This window comes from Zonotrichia leucophrys, chromosome 1A (assembly GCF_028769735.1).
Source record: "Zonotrichia leucophrys gambelii isolate GWCS_2022_RI chromosome 1A, RI_Zleu_2.0, whole genome shotgun sequence".
In the NCBI taxonomy this organism is placed as follows: domain Eukaryota; kingdom Metazoa; phylum Chordata; class Aves; order Passeriformes; family Passerellidae; genus Zonotrichia; species Zonotrichia leucophrys.
The window spans coordinates 5,330,537-5,349,591 of record NC_088170.1 but is presented as its reverse complement, the minus strand read 5'-3'; the positions used below and the strand labels follow the sequence as shown (position 1 = coordinate 5,349,591).

Here is a 19,055-nt window from a genome sequence, read left to right as displayed (position 1 = left end):
TGAGCTCATGCCTAAACTGAACTGAAACTCTCCGAGTGCATCTTGGTCAAAGCTTCCAGGTTTGATCACATTTTTTTTACTTGCCAAAACTGTAAGATACGGTGCTAGTAATTTGCTCCCATTGTGCTGAGAAGAGTCACAAACCTTTGGGGAACCTTTCAGTGAACCCTCAGCAAGCTTGTGCCAAATCTCAGATCCAGGGTTTTCCCTCAGTGTTTTTCAGACTGTGTGTTGTAAATGTCAGATGGCTCCAAAATGGAGTCCCCAGCACAAATGCAGAATGTGATCAGAGCCCTGGGATTAGGGAAGGAGAGGACAAATTTTTCTTTAGGTAATTATAGGCAGCAGAGGTGCCTGTGGAAAAAAACCTCCTGCTGATGCTCAGCACCTTTGGAGAATTTCCTGTGGAGTAGGCATCACTGCACTCCCTCACATCAAAGGGGGAAACACCTGTCTGGTCCTTAATCCAAGGCTCTCTTGGATTAAAGAAAGGTCATAGGTCTTGATTATATCAAACCCAGAAACTTCATTTCTTTCTTTACAAATCTTCCTTATTTTCCCTAATGCCTTTTCTACTGAAAAAAGTCCCAGAATGTTTAATCAGCATACCTAATTAATAATGCTGTCTCACATAATTCACCGTTCTGGTGCTCTCTTACTATGGGCTTTCCACCAGTGTCTTTCAATGCATTTTACAGAAAAGATTCTGCTCATGATCTCCCCTTTGCACATGGGGTAAGCAAGGGAGAGGAAAAGGTGGGAGAGACCTGCTTAGGTCATGCAGCCAACCAAAGGAGGGATCAGCAATAAAATTCCAGGTTCTTAGTTTTGGGCAGTGCTGGAGCTGTTCCTCCAAGCCTCAGATGGCATTTAGGGCTGGGTGAAACACAGCAGCCATTGAAGCAATCCAGGACAGAGCAGAAATGTAATTACACACACGGGGAGCAGTCACGTAGCCAAATGCCAGTGTTTGTGCCAAGCTTGGCGTTGGCTTCACCAGCCACCAGTGTGGTCAGGTACCCATTTATTTCCTCTGAGAGACAACAGGTCAGCTCCCTCAGAGTGGTGCTGGGGCAGCATTGACTCAGAGGAAGGAGCTGACTGCCTGAGTCACCCCTGTGGCTTCCTGGAGCACCCTGGTGTCCCTGGAAAACCCTGAAAACCCAGGGCTGCCATCCTGCTGAGGTCAGGTGAAAGCATGACCTGAAGTGGTCTGCCTGCAGTTAATCTAAAAGAGATACTGAAAAAAACACATCTCACTCTAGGGGCTAGAAGGGTGATGGGGTTTTGTTTCAGGGTGGGTTTTTTTTGTTTGATTTTTTTTTTTTTGTGAGCTTTTATGCTTTTATCTCGAACTCTAGATTTTCCCCTTCCTTCCCCCCTCAAAAAAAAAAAAGAGACCTTCTTTAACTAATTTGGTAATAATAGTAGTTTCAAAAGTACTTGTTTAGCTAGTGCTGACTATATGCTTACACAGCTACCTCTGGCCTGGGAAAGATGGAAACCACAATGGCTAAGTATAGAGGCCTCTAAAATATCTTCATGTATGCAGTGCCTGAGTACACAAACAGAACTGGTCTCTCTGCTGTCTAGAGGAGCAATATTTTCCATAGGATTTGTATTGAGAGAGGTTTTCTCCCTGCATTTGTTAAAATAAAGATCCTCCAGAAATGCGTCCATGTGCTGAATGTATTCCATGGCCACCTTCAGCCTGATATAAGAAATATAATCTGCTCCTGAAGTAAAGTAAGCACTTTTTCATTCTGCTGCAGTGCTGCAGCAGACTCTTGATTTGGGATGGGGTTTTTTGATTATTTTTCTTTGTTGTATTGGGTGGGTATTTTTCTTTTACTTTTAAAGAAAGTGGGGAGCTATTGCCAGGATTTCAGCTTTAGCTTTTGAGAACAGCTCATGCAGAATGGTGAGGTGCTCCCATCCTTGAAGTGTGTAGGATCTGTGGACTGAGTGACCAGAGCTGTGTTAGGTGCATCTGTGTGCAGAGTGACACTTGCTGCTGGGATGAATTCCTCTCTGCAGCCTCTTTTCTGGACTCTGAATCTGTGTCCCTCTTGGAGCCTGACCCCAGCTTCTCTTTGTGCCTCCTTTTAAGCCTTTGACTTAAGCTGCCTGCAGTTTTCGGGTGCTTGTGGGCAAAGCAGTTTTTCTGTTCCTGCGCTGTGAGTGTGATACCTCAAGAATGTCCTGCCAGTTCCCAGCTGTGGGCTGGGTTTGCACTGACACCACATATTCCTGGTAAATGACAGATTTCTCTGGGCTGGGCTGGCTCCTTGCTCTGCACGTCGCTGTGTGTGACAGTGACATTGTTCTGGTGCAAGCCAGGAGCTGGGAGGAGTGGCACACTGGGTGCATGCCCAAATTCTGTGCTCCAGGGAGCAGCATGAGACATGGAAATGTTGCATAGGTGGTCCTCAGGCACTTGGAGATTCTTCTGTTGTGGTTATCTGTCCTGGATTTGGATCCTCTGCTGGCACACCAGCAACCCTGGAAGCTCCCCAGCTTTCATTATAAGAATAACTTGTCCTTCATTTCTTTAAATGTTTGTAACAATTTGCAGCTGAACATATAGACAGTGCTTTCAACACCAAGCCTCTGACAGAGCACAGCTCCAGAGCAGTAACTGCAGACGTGCTTTGAAACCCTTCTGTCTGCAGGGCTTGTTCTTTAGGGAAGTGGCAGGGATGGGACAGAAATGAACATGTGACAAGTTGTATCTTCATTATAATATGTACCTTAACAATATGATAATATTGAAACATGGGAAATCTTTGTAACATCCCAGTGAGGTAAAATCTCTTTACATTATCACGATTCTTGTTTCAACTCTTGAGGGACACAAACACTGGTGAGGATAGTAATAGTTTCCTGACATGTTTATCATATATCTAGAAACCACCTTGTACAATGCAGCTTGGTAACTGGGCTCTTCACAAGGCTGACTGAAGCATCTGAGCTGCATCTGCAGGGAAAGGAGTGTGAGGACTCAGGGAAAGGAGTATTCTTCCAGGATGGAAGAGGCTGTCTGAAACAGAAAACTCCTCAACTTTTTTTCTGCTGCCAGTTGTGAAGAGCATTAAAAATGCAGCTTAATCTGGGGGAAAAAAATAAAATATTTGAGGTGGATAGGGAGAAAAAATATTAGAAGTAAACTAGAAGTGGTTGAGTAAGGTGGCTGCAGGCTGTATACAGGTAGGATAAACTCTTTTCAGAAATGATCCAAGTATGTGGAATCCTGCCCCTGTGCAGAATTTGGATGCTGATCTCTGGAAGTCTGTGGTGTTTCAGTGATAATGATTTTCAAGGTTATCTGTGGAGAGCAGATTTGTATAAGCAGAAGGACTTATGGCTCCAACAGCAAGGCTCACCAGTGGTGCTCGAGAACAGCAGGCTGGAGGAAGATCTGGTTCCCTGGAGGTAGCAAAGGCTCTTAATGTGGCACTGTGCATGGTGCTCCATTTATCTGGGTGAGCAGTTGGGGCTGGAGCTGCTCTTACACTTGTAGTGCCACTGGTGAATCACACAGGTCACATCCTGTGCTACTCCTTACTGCTGACTCTGCATTCCTTACCTTGGGATGCTGGATTTCACAAGCTTTCCTGGAGAGCAGACTCAGAGTATCTCAAAGCATATCAGCCTTTCTGGGTAATTTTGAGCAGCATTGGCCATTTGTTTTTTTATCTTACTGTCTTTAAATCCTGCAAAAACAGTGTCCATATGGATAATGACATAGAGAGGGGTAAAAAAACCAATCCAAGAAAAAACCAAAACAAAGCCAAATGACATTTAGGCAGCATTCAAAATTGCAAAATCAAAATCCACTGCTTAGGCACCACCTAGCTCCTGGAGGCATCATAATTCCACAAATACCTCATTTGACTTTTTCTCTGTGCTTGTCTAGGGTTTTTTAATTATTTCTGGTTTAACACCCCTCAGGTGCTGAGTTTTTTACTTAAATGCCTGCCCCAAAGTGCTTGAGTCTGACCAGCATCCAGAAGGGAAGCATCCTGCCCCTCAGCCTGCCCAGGTGCTTTTAGAGCACACCCAGGCACAATAAGATCAAAAAGCCCCAGTGGCAGCTGCCACTTAGTTTTGAACCATCTTACACAGGAAAGCTCAGGGATCACAGCCTGCTCCTCCTTTTTAGCCAGCAGCTGCTTTATGCCACATGCTGAGAGGTCTTCAGCCATTGCTTCCTTCACGTGTTTTGTTTCTTGCTCCAGGTCTGGAATTATCATGGGAGCAGTGAAGAGCAGCCCTTTTTCCTGTGGTTAGTTTGTGCTTTCTCCACACGGGATGAGTTAGAAGTGAAGGGAGGGATTAAAGCAGATCTCCTGCTTCCTTAGGCTGCTGCTGGGAAGCAGGGAACAGCTCTGCTCCCTCTGGCTATGGCTCACCTGCTCTGAGGCAAGTGGGAATGTGGCAATTTGATGGAAGAGGAGCTGATTTTGGGCCAGGTGTGAGTGCAGGCAGCTCCTGGGAGCTCTGAGCAAGGCACAGAGCCCCTTGGACAGGAGGGCCAGCAGTGCCTCTCTGTGGAAACCCAGGGCACTGGAGTATTTCTCTGTCTGCTCTGGGGTGCCCTGAGCCCCAGGGCAGCACTGACTCTGACCGTCATTCATGGAGAAAGTTTCCTGGACTTCAAGATAGACTGGAATCCACAAAAGTGTGAAATAGATTGTAGAGAGTAGTGTAGGTGATCACTTGGTGAGAAATTTAGGTTTTGGGATTTTTAGTGTGTTGTGGACGGAAGCAAGATGGAGGGCACAGGGTGTCATCCTGGGTTTCTTCTTCATGCTGCTTCTTCCTTCTTCATGGGTTTGGGTGGCATTTTGTAATTGGGCAGAAAAGTCTGCACTGGGGGCTCTTTGGGATCAGTTATTGGGTTGAAAGGGAAAATAATCTAGGTGTCAATTCTTAATTGGATAATTTAGTCATAAAAGACCTTGTATCAAGAGATTGTTGGCCATTTTGTGCCTTGCTGCTGAACTCACAGCAGTGAGACTGTTTCACTGATAAGGAATAATGAACACCTGAGTCCAAACATGAATTGCTGTCTCAAGTGCCTTCAATCCAGACCCAGAGACACAACAGCTGGTACCTCCACACCTCTCCTCTGGCCTGCCCATGCTCAGTGTGCTGACATGAGTGGCTCTGTGCCTGGCATTGAGTTGTTTTGGATCCTCAGTGGTGCAGGACTGTTCTCAGAGGCCACTAAAGCACCGAGGTCCCCAATGCCAGGACCCACCCTTGGAGCAGAGCCCTCAAAAGCTGGGTGTTACAGTGTGCACATCTTCCCTGCCAAGGCTTTTTTGGAGCCTGCTGCAAGGAACTTGTGTAAGACCTCCTACATAATGGCTTTGCAGAGCCAAAGCCCAGCCTGTCCAATGGACCTCATCCCTCCTGGCTCCTTGGTTTCTCACTGAGGCTCACGGGGCTGGAATAGTTTGCTTTTTCTCAAGCTTTTCTTTAAAAAAAAAAATCTGAGAGTGTTGCTTCTGTGGAAAAGCACTTCTGTTCATTGCATGGGGACTCGTCTAACCTGGAGTCTGGGATCTGTCCTGTGAGACAGAGAGGAGGCAAGCTGCCCAGCCAAGCCCTGGTTTTGCTGGATCCAGCTGCGGTGGTTTAGGTTTCTGGCTGAGTCCATCTGAAAGCAGAGCACAAAGAGAGGGAGGGTCGTAAGTGCCGCCATTCTCTCCTGATAATCCCTTAAAAAATAATTGCAGGCCTAAACCTCTGGCCTCCAGCAAATTTTCCACTCGATTAGAGGCTTTTGTGAAGCCGGGGAAAGGGACACGCAGGCTTGCACATTGTGCCGCTGCCCGAAACTTCCAGCTGGGATTTTTTCCATCAAAAGGGGATTTTAGTAAAACCATTATAAGGGGCTTAGTCACAGAAAAGCAGTTGAGCTGAGACAGGGGTAGATTAGCTTTAACATGCTTGTTTTTGGCACTAGGGACAGGGTGGAAGTTACACCCGGCCGCTCACATGCAGCCTCCCCTGTCCCACTGAGCCCCTGGCAGGTGTGGGTGGGAGACGATGTTTCCCCTTGTTCCCCCGATGTCCCCGTGGCATTTGAGCCCAGGGGAGGTGAGGGGAAGGCAGTGCAGCCCTGGTGCAGTGGGGTCTGGGTGTGGGGGGGCAGAAATTGCTGTTGCTCAGTTGGCCTTCAGTGTGGTCTGGGCAGGTCTGTGCTAAAGGACAGGTGACTCTGGGGAAGGGACACCATGGGCAGCCTTAGGGACCCTGCGGTGCCTTTGATCCACATGGGTGGTCCCTCCTCAGGGACGGTCCTGGTGGAGATGTCCAGGGAGCAGCCACAGAGCAGTACCTGTTGTTGTGCTGGGACAATCCCTGCAGGGCTGTCAGCTCTGCTTTTGTTGGGGCAGACTGGCCACTGCCTGCAGTAAAAGCTGTGACAGCTGAAGAGTTTGCACAGAAATAGAGAGATGGCTTCTTGGAGGGGCTCCTGCTGCTGGGAGCTCTTGCACAGCCCACACTTGCACACCAGCGCTTCCAGGCTGCTCAGTGAGTCTGCTGTGGAAGGTAGGAAGATGTTCTTTGTCCTGACCCTCCCTCTCCAGGACTACCTTAGGCTGGAAAACTCATTCCCATTTCTGCTGCTCCAAGAGGCAGAAACCTGCAGGACTGGAGATGGAAGGGGTGGACGCCAGGCACTGTTTGGTGACACATGGATCTGGGACATCACCTTAGTCAAGTTGTTTCCACTTCTCTTCCCCCATTAGTGCTGATTTTCCCTTTTTGATGTCTGTGTATGTAATGAGTCTGCAGAAGCTAATTATTGAAATTCTGTAAATTATAAGGTGTAGTTGCTTCTGAAAAAGACACCTTCACTGTACCTGTAGCAGCAGTGTGAGAGCTGGATTAAAAAAAAAACTGTTTAAATTTATGTGCCAGAAAGGATACACACATATAGCTCCAAATACCTTAATCACTACAGAGGTGTCCAGTGGAGTGACTGTGCCAACAACACAGCAAAACCCTGCACAACAAAACCAGAATAAAATAATCGAAGTATTACTTTAAGTTTGGTCTGGCTCTATTACCACTCTCACATTTGCATGTTTAAAAACAAAAATTTGTTGTCAAGCTATAGATGTCCAGAGATGTAGTTTTAGGGCAGAAGTGCTAAGTTTAGTATAGAGAGTTTTCAGGAGGCAGCTCTTCAGGCTGGGGTGTGGAGTTCTTTCATGATGGGGAGCATTGATGCACATTCCAACATAAGGAGATGAACCTGTGGGAGCAAGTCCAGAGGAGAGCCATGGAAGTGATCAGAGGGCTGGAGCATTTCTGTGGAGACAGCCTGAGAGAGCTGGGGTTGTTCAGCCAGGAGAAGGGCAAGCTCTGGGGAGGCCTTGAAGCACTTTCCAGTGCCCAGATGGGCTGCAAGAGAGCTGGAAAGGGAGTTCTGACCAGGACATGGAGTGATGGGACAAGGGAGCATGGCTTTAAACTGAAAGAGGTTGGGTTTAGATTGCTGAGCAGGAAGCAAGTCTTTATTGTGAGAGTGGTGAGGCCCTGGAATGGGTTACCTGGAGAAGCTGTGGATGCTCTATCCCTGGAGGTGTTCAAGGCCAGGCTGGACTGAGCTTTAAGCAACTGCTTCATAGCAGAAGGTGTTCCAGCCCATGGCGGGGGGATTGGAACTGAATGATCATTAAGATCCCTTCCAACCCAAACCATTCACTGGTTCTATGACTGACTCCCAGTTCAGCCATGCCAGGTGTGCCTTTCCAGCTTGGTTTATGGTGCAGGACCAAATGCTGATAATCGTGACGATGACGAGAAGTTCCCCATCCCTTTGCACCGCCTGTCGTGCTGCTTCGCGTCCAGGGCTGAACGGGGAGCCCTTCAGTCCGTCCGATCTCTCGCCGTCCCCGTTCGGTGCCACGGTGACCGGAGCGGGCTCGGAGCGGAGCCGCTCGTCGGCGGCCGTGAGCGCCCGCGGCACTCGGCGGGCAATGCTGCCGCCTGGGGGATCGCCGTGGCAATGGCATCGGGATGAGGATGCGCCACCCAGCCCGTGCGACTGCCAGCACCCCGGGCAGCAGCGTGCTCTCCATCTGTTTTTCTGGTTGTCCTGGGCGTTAGGTAGGCGAGCGACCCGAGGGTCTCGTTATCGCCGTCACCTCGGGTCAGTTCGCATAGGGTGCCTTGGCCGGGCGGATGGAGATGTGCCAGAGCCAAGTGAGGCACTGCATCCCTGGCAGCTCCAGGAGCCCGGGGGAGCACAGGGAACCGGCTCACCTGTGGTATGAATGCCTCACAAGGCTTCTAGCCAGCGTGTGGCAGGAGGGTTTATGGCACTGAACGATGCACCTGGCCCACGCTCAGGCTGGGGAGCCAGGAGTGCCACCGCAGCTGTCACCAAGGGAGATAGTGGCAGGGATTTCTTGGCATTTCAGCTCACTGAACACAGAAAGAGGCTGCAGAGCTGTGATGCTGTGTGCCCCTGTGATGCTGTGTGCCCCTGTGATGCTGTGTGCCAACTGCCAAGCCCCTTAAGATATCCAAGGGTAGTAAAGCTGGGACGTTTGAGGGGAGAAAGAGGCAAAGATAATGGCAGGGATTTCTTGGCATTTCAGCTCACTGAACAAGGAGAGAGGCTGCAGAGCTGTGATGCTCTGTGCCCCTGTGATGTCATGTGCCAACTGCCAAACCCCTAAAGACATCCAAGGGTTGTAAAGCTGGGATGTTTGGGGAGAGAAAAGCAGAGGAGAGGGAGGAACAGGACCAAGCTCAGATAAAATTTGTTAGGGATTTTTTATTTTTTTTCCCAGAGCTGGGAGGGGAAATTGCTTCATCATGAAATCATTAGACTGTGCCCAGAGAAACAAGACTCGGAGGAAGGAAAATAACTAGGAGGAGGTTCCCATTTCTAGATCTGGGTTAGTTTCTGTAGCAGAATAGGAGTTTGGTTTATGTCTCAGTAACCTTCTCATGTGGAAACACTTGCTCAGGGCATGTGTCCAGTCACTGGTACTAAACTTTTGACACCTTGTCTAAGAAACACTACAGATTTTAGGATTTTTTAAAGGAAAATCCCATTTCCATTCATCTTGCAAGGACAGATCAGATTCAGATCTTTCAAAATCTCCATCATGCGATTTCAGTTTGGGCTGTCATTGAGCTAGTGCATATGGTAAATGTAATTAAGTAAGGGGGAGAAGCACTAGCATCCCTGCCAAATGTGGCTGGAGGCTTAAGTTCTGGCACAGGAGCCTGATGAACCCTCTCCAGCTCTTTCTTTCGTGCAGCTTGGGGCTGGGGAATTGAGCAGGACGGCCTGGCTGGCTGGCCATGGTGGGGAGTGTCGGTGCAGCCCAGCCAGCAGCGCTGGCGCGGGGCCTCGCTGGTGTCCTGAGGGGTCCAGCCCGCACCACCCAGTCCAATTTATCCATTTCTGTTTTCCCTCCACAGAAGGCACTGTTAAAGAGCTGCTGGCTGAGAGAGTGGCATTTAAGGTAGAGGAGGGAGAGAGAGAGAACAAAAAAGAGTTCACTTTGCCAGGAGCATCCCACACGCGTACATAGCGAGGCTGCCAGATCCAGGGACATCTCCCCTTGAGCTGTTAATGGTAGCCTGTGCTGACTTCTAGCTTTGGTTCCAAAATCCGTGAGCCCCTTGGCCACCCAGGTCTCATTTTAACCCTTCGCTGACCCCCAAAGGGCAGGTTCAGCGGTGAGCTCTGTGCTGTGTAGCAGGCAGATCACCTCTGGCCATAGCAGAGGCCCCAGGTGGTTTGGCTGACAGCTGCCCCGTGACCCCGTTATTTATTAGCGCCAAACAAAGGCCCCCAGAGCCACCGTGACAAACCGATTCAGCCCAACCCGCAGCGTGCAGGGGAAGGTATCCAATGTGTAAATCTGTCATGCATGGACCTCCCATGTGCTAGTCCAAGGGCAGTAGGACCCAGGTGGAGCCTGCCTTTGCTCCCAGCTCCCAGGGAGCGGAGCCATCCGTGGGTCTGGCGAGGGGAGCAGCTGCTGCAGCAGACCAGGGACCCCACGCACACGCAGGACTGCGCTGCAGCTTGGAGCTGGCGTGCCCAGCTGCTGCCTCCTCTCCTGCTCAGTCACTTCATCCCTCCTCCACATCATTGCTCTGCTCTTTCTGCCATCACCTCCTTAGCGTGGCCCCTCCGCTCCTCAGAGCTGTCCACAAAGCAGGTCCCTGGGCCACCCTCCTGCCCTGCCTTGTGCCCTGCTGCCCCAGCACTTCTGCTGGCACCAAAGCCACTGCTGGGGCACTGTGGGCTCACAGACAGGAGACTTCCAGCTCATTTCCAAGTAATGGAGTGTTTTTTATGGTTTTCTACCCTGGTTTCCAACTGAGTCATGTTCAAAAATTCAAGAGTGGTTGGTTATGCTGAGAAGTTATGTGGTAATTGGTCTATGGTTGTTAGCCTGTGTCTGGGTCCGAGAAGGTGCTGTCACAGTGGAGCATGAGAGGAAGGTATGAGGAGCACTTGCTCCATCTACGGGAACAGTCCAGGGAGTCTAAGAACTGGGGTTCAGGGAGGCTTTGGTTTTGGCAACTTCCTTTGGCTCGTGTTCCTCTTAAAAGGGGATGTTGGGCCATGTGGGCAATGCTTTTGGTTTGGGTTTTTTTTTTTTTTTTGGTAAGTTGAGAGAAGTAGTTTAGGGGATTTTTTAGGGAAAAAAAATATCCTGTCCTGGTTCTGATTACGGAGCTTGTGAGCACACACATTGTATTGAAACATAGATGTCCAACTGTTATCCATGTGAACATGGGGCTCAATAAGGAGATGCCATTTTCACCCAAACCCAGCAGAAACAAGCCTACTTTATGAGAGGTTTATCATTCCCCATCCTTGGCTGGGACTGCTGCTTGACCCCTGGAGCAATTACGTTTTCAGCTGTTCTGGGAACCTGATCTGGAATTCCTGTTGTTTATAACACTCATACATACATGCTCTTTTTCCATCAAGAAGTTACTGTAAACTCGGAAAGAGAGACCCCAACACCTCCCTCCAAGTAGGGGAAGATGGATATAGTGTCAAGCTCAATTAGATCCAATTGTGGTGGCTTTCCCTAAAGCGAACAATGCAGCTTTTGTCAATGGACTCCCAGCAGAAAGCTTGGAAGTTTTGGAAAGGAGGGACTAGAACAACACACGCCCCAAAGCCCAGACCCTGAGATAGTCCAGGTCCTTAGGATGTGGAGGAGATGGTGTTTCTTTTTAAGAGGGCCGGAGTCAGGCACTGCTTTCCCTTTGAAATGCAGCACGGCATTAAGAGCTGAGGTGGGCAGAGCTGGCAGTGAGTGTGCCCAGTCCAGCCTCAGCCAGAACGGCTGTGGAGGCAGGGGCTGGGCAGGCAGGCAGGTGCGGGCACTGAGGGCACCTCCCGTGGCAGGGCATCCCACCTGGAGCAGCACCCAGCCAGGCTGCTGGAGCGGGGAACAAAGTGGCCTGCTCAGCGCTGCAAGTGCTTAAAATGCAAATGTACAGGAACTTCAGACCATCCCCCTCCCTCCTCCTCGGCGCGGAGGAAAGCAGCTTAAATACAGCCAGGCCTGGAGAGGAATGTTAAAAAGAGGGGAAGAATCGCCCTCCTCCTTTCCATAGGGACTCGGGCCCGGCCAGATTGAGTATGCATGACTGAGCAAGCAAGCAAGGACAGCTCCTCTTTTAACTTTCCTGAACAATGGCTCTGCCTTCTTCCACCATTTCGCATTCCCCCTCCTTGGAGGCAGGAAGGGGGCAGCGGGCGAGCGAGCCCCGCCGCCGGGCTGGGGAGACGGACGGGCTTTGTGGCTGCCCTATAAACACCGCTCACCCTGCAACAATACAACACCCCGCGCCGGGGAGGCCAGCGAGGGACCGCCGCGGGTTAAAAGTCATAACGTCGAGGAGAAAGATTATGGTAGAGGACAAAGGACACCTTAGATTATTCAAACTTTTTTTTTTTTTTTTGAACACGGTTCCACTTTTTACTTTCTCTTTTATCTTCGGCTGGGTAGTGGAAATCAAGCAAGACGTTTCAGATTTTCCAGGTCTGCGAGGGTGCAGGGTTTTGGTGGTTGTCAGTGCTGGGAAATGTTTTTATTTGATGGGTCTTCCATCCGGGGAGGGCCACGGTTTAAATCACTAAAAAATTCTCCACTAAGCAATTCATCTGAAGCTTAAAAAAATTAAGAAATACAGGCCTTCTTCCCCCCCTCCCAAATCCTCTATCACCAAGCAGTCGATTCAGCTGCAAGTGTCAGCACTTTAGGTTTGTGTGACCTAAGACTCAGAAGTCTGAGCGGGGATTGTCCCCAGGGATGCTGCCAGCACCCTCGCAGCCACGGCTGGTCCTGCCAAGCCCCCTCCTCACCAGCTCCTGCTGCTGACGATACCCAGCATCCTGCACAGGAGGAGGCTCCGGGCCTTCCTCAGCAGAGCAGCCCCAGTCCCACCATCAGCCACCAGGCTGTTCTGACCAAGCCCAACAGACACACACGGCTTCAATAAGTACAGACAACACAGATACGCCTTTTTTTTTTTTTTTTTCAAAAACATACTTCATATTTCCTCTTTTATTATATAAATATGTTTAACCTTTTACTGTAAGAATATAAAATGTTTTAAGAGGATCTTTGTTATTTTTTTATACAAATTCACAAACAGTACAATTAATCCATAGGGGTCTCCGGGTTTGTGTTAACTCCGTGGTCTGGCCTATTACTGTGGAGGATTTGAGATTTTGAACAGATAAGCAAAAAAAAAGCCAAGATATTTAAAAACAAAAACAAAAAATCAAAACAAAACCCAAACTTACTCTTCCACTTTCAGATAATAATTAAAAAATAATCTAAAGACCCAGCTCCATTTTATTGACAGAACAGAGATAAGACAGATGAACTTCAGTCTCCTCCCCTTCACATGGCAGCCCTGGGGCCTGCAGGCCAGCTCTGCTCCTCTCCACCTACAAACAGGAAGCCTGGCATAGTGACCTTTTGTAGGTGGCTTAGGAGGGGAGGGGAAAGCACTTGCATATATCCATATATATAATTTTTCTTTTTTGAAACAAACTTGCATTTTACACATTTCTGTTAACAGTAGCCCAATCCGCAGTGTGGATTCTCATGTTACATATTTGTGCTAGAAGAGTAAAAATGCAAAAGCACAGTTTGGGTCCCCAGTTCCCAGTGAAGAAGGAGGGAGAGGCACAACCAGAATGTGGAGGTGGGACACAGTAGGGTAAGCCTAAAAACAAAAATTTAAAATTAAAAACAAAAATTTAAAATTAAAAAAAAAAAATTAAAAAGGGGTGGGAGTGGAGGAGAGGATAAAATAAGAACAAACCCAAGGGGCATTATTCCAGTCTAGGCACAAAAATGTTTCAGTCTCAAAATCTCTTTCCTGTAAGAATTCCAGGGCTTTTGAGGAGGGGAAAAAAAAAAGTAACAAATTAAAACGAGGTAGCCAGACATCATATATATATTTATATATATAGAATATATTCAGCAGAAAAAAAAGTACTTAAAAATCCACAAGAACAGCAACTTCATGTCTTTAAAAATAAAACCATGTAAGAAAATGAATACTGTAAAGGGGAGAATGAGTGAGGAAAACTGGGATCAATTACAGGATGTAAGCAAGAGATAGATGGGAGAGTAAGAGGCTGTTTTTGTAGCAGTAATTTTTTTTATGCATTTCAAAATAAAAACAGGTCACAGTATCTCAAATGAAGCAGAAATGAAGCTGGAGATTCTTCCTCATGTCCCCCAGGTAGAGAGGAGCGAAAACCCCTTTCTACCTGCTCACCCCCAAGCCAGAGAGGAATGGATATGTGGCTGGATATGTCTATCCCTGTTGCCAAGGAGGAGGAGGGGAGAAAAAGAGAGAATGATGAAAGGGAAGACAAGTCTCAGTAACTCTAAGGGTCCCCCAGTGCACGGGAAGGCTTAAGAGAGTGGGCTCTGTGTCCAGTCCCCACAGAGACAGGAGGAGGAGGAAATGGTGTGTTCATCTCTAGTGGAGAGATGGGGAGGGAGAATGGAGTGCCTGGACTTTTCCATTACCCATAGCGCAGGATGACATGGAAACATACTGACAAAAGGGGAGGCTGTAGCTATCGCTAGTCTCAGTGCAGTGGAGAACTGGAATAGTGGGAGGTTGTATCCACCCACAGCAGAGAATAACATGAAACTGGAGACTGAAGAGAGATTTAAAAGGGAAAAAAAATCAATGTACCTAGGGAGCAGTATTTCTGTCACACATGTGTTGACAGGGGAGGGGCAAGCACAGAGGTGGAATGGTTGTTTTATCAAAAGCTCTGTCTGTGCCCAGCTCAGGATGACTGGGTGGCTGGGTGCACAAGTGTAGCTAGGAAGCCTTTGCTGCTGTTAACTTATTTTTTGTTCCCATCTCCACTCTCCTTTATATAAACCAAAAATAATCTATTCTGAATACATGGTAGAACAAGGGTCTTTCTTTATCCATCCTTAGTGCTTGAGGGGATGGAATGTGGGAGTGGGGATAAAGAGGGGTGTCTCTAGCCCCAGTGCATAAGTGTGGGTTTCTACCTCTTCCGCAGGGAAGGATGCTGTGGGAAGGGAGAGGGCTCTGTATCCCTAGCATGGAACTTGAGGCATGACCTGGAAAATGGATAGGTGCTTTCTCTCTGTCCTCCTGGTCCCCCTTCCTTCTCCTCCTCCTCCACAGCAAGGATAGGTAGGCAGCACAGAAGGGTCGAGGATAGACCCTCTCTCTGTGTTCCTCCCTGCGGTGCCAGAGTGCGTGGGTAGCATGTCTCTGTGCATGCCCCTCTCTCTTTCTCTCCTCCTCTGCAGCAGTCAGTCAGTCAGTGAGTCCCTCCAGAGGAGATGGAGGTCTCGGGGCACCCTCCTCCTCCTCTCACCTGACCTTCTCACTCTCAGTCATTTCCCAAAGTCCCAGGTTGAGCACCTTGAGGCAGGGCAGCTGGGTGATGCGCTCCAGGCCCCGCTTGGTGATGCGGGTGCAGCCGTAGAGGTCGATGCCCGTGAGCTGGCTGAGGTGTTCGGCGATGAGCTCCAGGCCCTTGTCGGTGATGCGGACGCACTGGCCGATGTTGAGGGTGCGCAGCCCGTGCATCTGCCGCACCATGCGGTTGATGCCCTCGTCGCTGATGTGGCAGGAGCAGAGCGACAGCGAGCGCAGCCCGTCGAGGCCCTGTGCGATGTAGGCTAGGCTCTGGTCCCCCACCTTGTCGCAGAAGGAGACGTCAAGCCCCGACAGCCGCAGGCTGCCCATGGCCAGGTGCATGATGCCCGTGTCGCTGATGTTGTCGCAGGAGCGCAGGTTGAGGCTCCGCAGGCTGCTCATGTGCGACAGGTGCAGCAGCCCCGCGTCCGAGATGCCCCCGCAGAAGCTGAGGTTGAGCTGGCGGAGGCGGCCCAGCCCGCGGGCCAGGTGCTTGAGCGAGAGGTCGCTGAGCTTCTGGCAGTCCTGCAGCGTGAGCTGCTCTAGGCCCAGGCAGCCCTCGGCCGCGCTGCGGGTCATGCCTGCCAGGTGCCCGATGCCCACGTCGGAGAGGTGCCGGCAGGAGCGCAGGTTGAGGCTCTTGAGGCGCTGCAGGCCCCAGGCGATGAGCAGCAGGCCGGTGTTGGTGATGTTGCTGCAGCCTCCGAGCTCGAGCACCTCCAGGCCCTTGAGGTACTGGGCGATGCGGCCCAGGCTGCTGTCCGTGATCTGCTTGCAGAGGCTCAGGTTGAGCGAGCGCAGGGAGCTGATCTCCGCCACGAAGGCGTGGCTCAGCCCGTTGTCGGTGAGGTTGTAGCAGCCGCTGAGGTTGAGGCTCTCGATGTCCGCCATGCCCTGGACCACGTAGCTCAGGCTGCGCCGCAGCGACAGGATCTGCACCCGCCGGATGCCCCGCGCCGCCAGGCTGGGGAAGAGCGAGGGGTTGGCGCGGCGCAGGTGCAGCTTGGCCTCCACGCCCCGCCACACCGAGCGGTGGTAGGCGGCGTCCCGCCAGGCCGTGCACACCTGCGCCGCGCGGCCCTTGTCGCGCACCTCCAGGTACCCGAAGATCATGGCGAGCAGCTCGGGGAACAGGCACGAGATGTGCGTTTCCATCGCACGCACGCCCGCCCGCGCCCGGCCGCCCCCGCCGGCGCCGCGCTGCTGCCCCTCGCCGCCGGGCCCGGCCCGCTTCCGCCCGGGGCCCGCCCGCCTTCCGCTCCGCGCCGCGCTCCTCCTGCCGCCGCCGCCGCCCTCACATCGCCGGCGCGGGCGGCGCGGGAGACGCTACTGCGCGACCGCCGGCCCGGCCCCGCCGCCTCTACCGCCGCGCCGGGCGGGCCGCGCCGCTGCCGCCGCCGCGCTGCTGCCGCGGCCGCGCCGCCCCGCGCCGCATCCCGGCGGGCGCGCCCCGGCGGCGGCCCCCGCGCCCCGTGCCCAGCGCCGGCCGCCGAGCCCCGCCGCCGCCGCCTCCCTTTGTCTCCGCGCTGCCGCCGCTCACAGCCCGCGGCCCCGCGCCGCCCGCATCCCGCGCCGGCGGTGAGGCAGCGAGGGCAGGGGGTGGCGCGGCCCGGCCCGGCCCGGCCCGCCCGCCGCCGGTACCGACTCCGCCGCTCCGGGCCCGCCCGCTCCGCTCCGCGCCGCGCGCTGCTGGGCCCGGCGCCGCTCCGGCCCGCGGGAGGGGGGGAGGCGCGGCCAGGCGCGGGGGGAGGAGGCAGCCAGGGAGGAGGCGGCGCCGGGCCGGGCCTGTTTCCCCTCCCGCCCCCACCCGCGCCGCTTGCGCAATGGTACGGTCCGGAACACGGCGAGCCGTCGCCCTGGAAACAGCGCGGGCCGCGCGGCGCCCCCGCCGCTCCCGCCGTGCTGCGTTGCCCCGCGCCGCCGCCGGGGGCGCCACCGCCGCTCCGGCCCCGGCCCCAGCGGCCTCGGCCGTCACCGGGACCCGGCCCGAGGCACCTCAGCGGTTACCGGGGCTCGGCCCGAGCGGCCTCAGAGGTCACCAGGACCCGGCCCGGCCCCAGCAGATGGCACACGGTGGCATCCAGACGACCCTTGAGTGTACAGAGAGGGAGGCGCCACAACCTCTGTGGGCAGTGTGGCGCAGTGCATGGGCACCAGCACAGGAAAGAAGTTGTTCCTTGTGGTCAGAAGGAACTTCTGTGCGTCAGTTTGTACCTGTCGACTCTTGTCCTATTGCTTGGTGCCACTGAGAAGAGCCTGGCTCCATCCTCTTGACTCATCCTTAAGACACTTATATTGATGAGGTCTTTTCTCAGTCATCTCTTCTTGAGGCTGAACAGGCCCAATTTTCTCAGCCTTTTCTCTCAATAGCAATGCTCCAGTCCCCTCATCCTCTGTGTCACTCTTCACTGGACCTTCTCCAGGACTCTCTAGTAGCGAGGAGCCCAAAACTGGATGCATTACACTAGACCTGAGTAAAGGGGCTGGGTCACTCCCTTGGCCTGCTGGCAGTGCTTCCCTTAATGCATTACTAATCCTCATTCCTGCTCTGTCAGTGCAGAGAGGCCATGGTGGCTGCTGGGCTGTCACCCATGGATGACAGGTCCCCACCAGGACAGGGGTGGCAAGGCTGTAGAAAGCAGCACTGCTTCACAGAATCACATACCCAGTTAGGTGGGAAAAGACCTCTGAGATCATCGAGTCCAGCCTGTGACCAGACACCACCAGGCCAGCCAGACCATGGCACTGAGTGCCACATCCAGTCTTCCTTAAACACCTCCAGGGACGGTGACTCCACCTCCTCCCTGGGCAGCCCATTCCACTGTGTAATCACCTTTCTGTGAAGTAATTCCTCCTAATGTCCAACCTAAATCTGCCCTGGCACAGCTGGAGACTCCAGCTCAGTACAGAAGCCAGCCCCCTCGCTTCACCCCATATCTGCCACTGGGCCACCTCTGCACTGAGGTTTGCCAAGGCCATGCTGGGCTGGCTGGTAACTCCTCGAGCTCTCTGGGAGCCCCATGAGGAGGGACAGGGGTCTGTGCAGCTGGAAGGTAGCAAGGAGAAGGTGGATGGTGCCTCACCCCTGCCTGCTGGAGCACTGGCTGCTGTGGTGGGCAGCATGGCCATGAGGCAGTGTGACAGCCTTGAGGAGCAAAGTTTGGGAACCCTCTGTCCAGGCATGCCTGCAGGAGCGATAGGACAGGGCTGTAAACAGCTCAGAGCTCTGGGTAGCTGTCAAGGTTGCTGTGCATCTCTGCATGGATTGTTTTAAGGCCACTGTAATGGGAAATAGAAAATCTTCTGAAAATGGCTTTCAGCTGATGGCCTCCTTGAACTAGCTCTGAAAATGGTTGAGATACTCACATAAACCAAGCAATTTCCAGTGACTTCCAATAATTTTAAGAAAGAGTGTTTGAAAACCATGTTTTCTATGTGTCTATAGCCTTGTGTAATGGTACCCATGCACATCTCAACACTAGGCAATATTGCAGCAGTGTTAAAAATGGCTTAAGTTCTACCAGAGATCAGGTAAGGCTTTTCAAAACAGCTTCAAAAGAGCAGGACTATCCTTTCTATGTAAAGAAAAAGTTAAGTTTGCATTTGTTCAACATGACAGGGTGTGTTTTTAACACTGTCTGGATTTCTAAAATACTGCACAAATCAGCTTTGCTGTACTGCAAAAGTACTGCAAAGTACTACTTTGCTGCATCAGTTTGCTGTACTGATGCCTTCACTAACCTGAAGGAATAGGCTTTATTTTAATCATCATTTAAATTTATTTGCTGCAGAAGCAGTCATGGGTCTGCCTTCACATTCAGATTCCATATTAGTGGATTGTTGACTACTTAGAGGTTAAACATTTAGGTTTCACTCTGCTTTTTTCCTTCCTTTTTGCTTTAAGTTGGAGGCAAGGCGAGTTGAAGGACTCTGAGGCCCTGATCCTGCACTGAGTTCCCCATGCATATAAACATCACTATCAACATTTGGCTGTGGTTTGGCAGAGCAACAACAGCCAGCAGTGCAGCTCCTATTATTGGCTCCAAAATGGGGTGGCCACATGATGTGAAGCTCTGACCTGGTATTCATTCACCCTGCCTGCT

The 19,055-nt window shown here is 51.7% G+C and overlaps 2 protein-coding genes across 4 annotated transcripts in view; one reads left to right on the top strand and one right to left on the bottom strand.

Moving 5' to 3' along the window:
- The window catches only part of WNT5B (Wnt family member 5B), a 67,850-nt gene that overhangs the window by 18,065 nt on the left and 30,730 nt on the right, over positions 1-19,055 (top strand). The window contains exon 1 of one of the 3 annotated variants that reach the window (XM_064736090.1): positions 15,940-16,050. The exons of the other annotated variants lie outside the window; for them this stretch is intronic. The gene's annotated coding sequence lies outside the window, so the exon portion shown is untranslated. Of the gene's footprint in view, positions 1-15,939; positions 16,051-19,055 lie in introns of those variants that run through there. 3 annotated transcript variants of the gene reach the window in all.
- Positions 12,557-16,188, bottom strand: FBXL14 (F-box and leucine rich repeat protein 14). Its single transcript, XM_064736060.1, has one exon. The coding sequence runs from the start codon at positions 16,105-16,107 to the stop codon at positions 14,905-14,907; it is 1,203 nt and encodes a 400-aa protein (XP_064592130.1). The 5' UTR covers positions 16,108-16,188; the 3' UTR covers positions 12,557-14,904.

Coding starts and splice junctions, on each gene's coding strand:
- FBXL14 (XM_064736060.1), bottom strand. CDS start 16,107: ATGGAAACGCACATCTCGTGCCTGTTCCCCGAGCTGCTCGCCATGATC.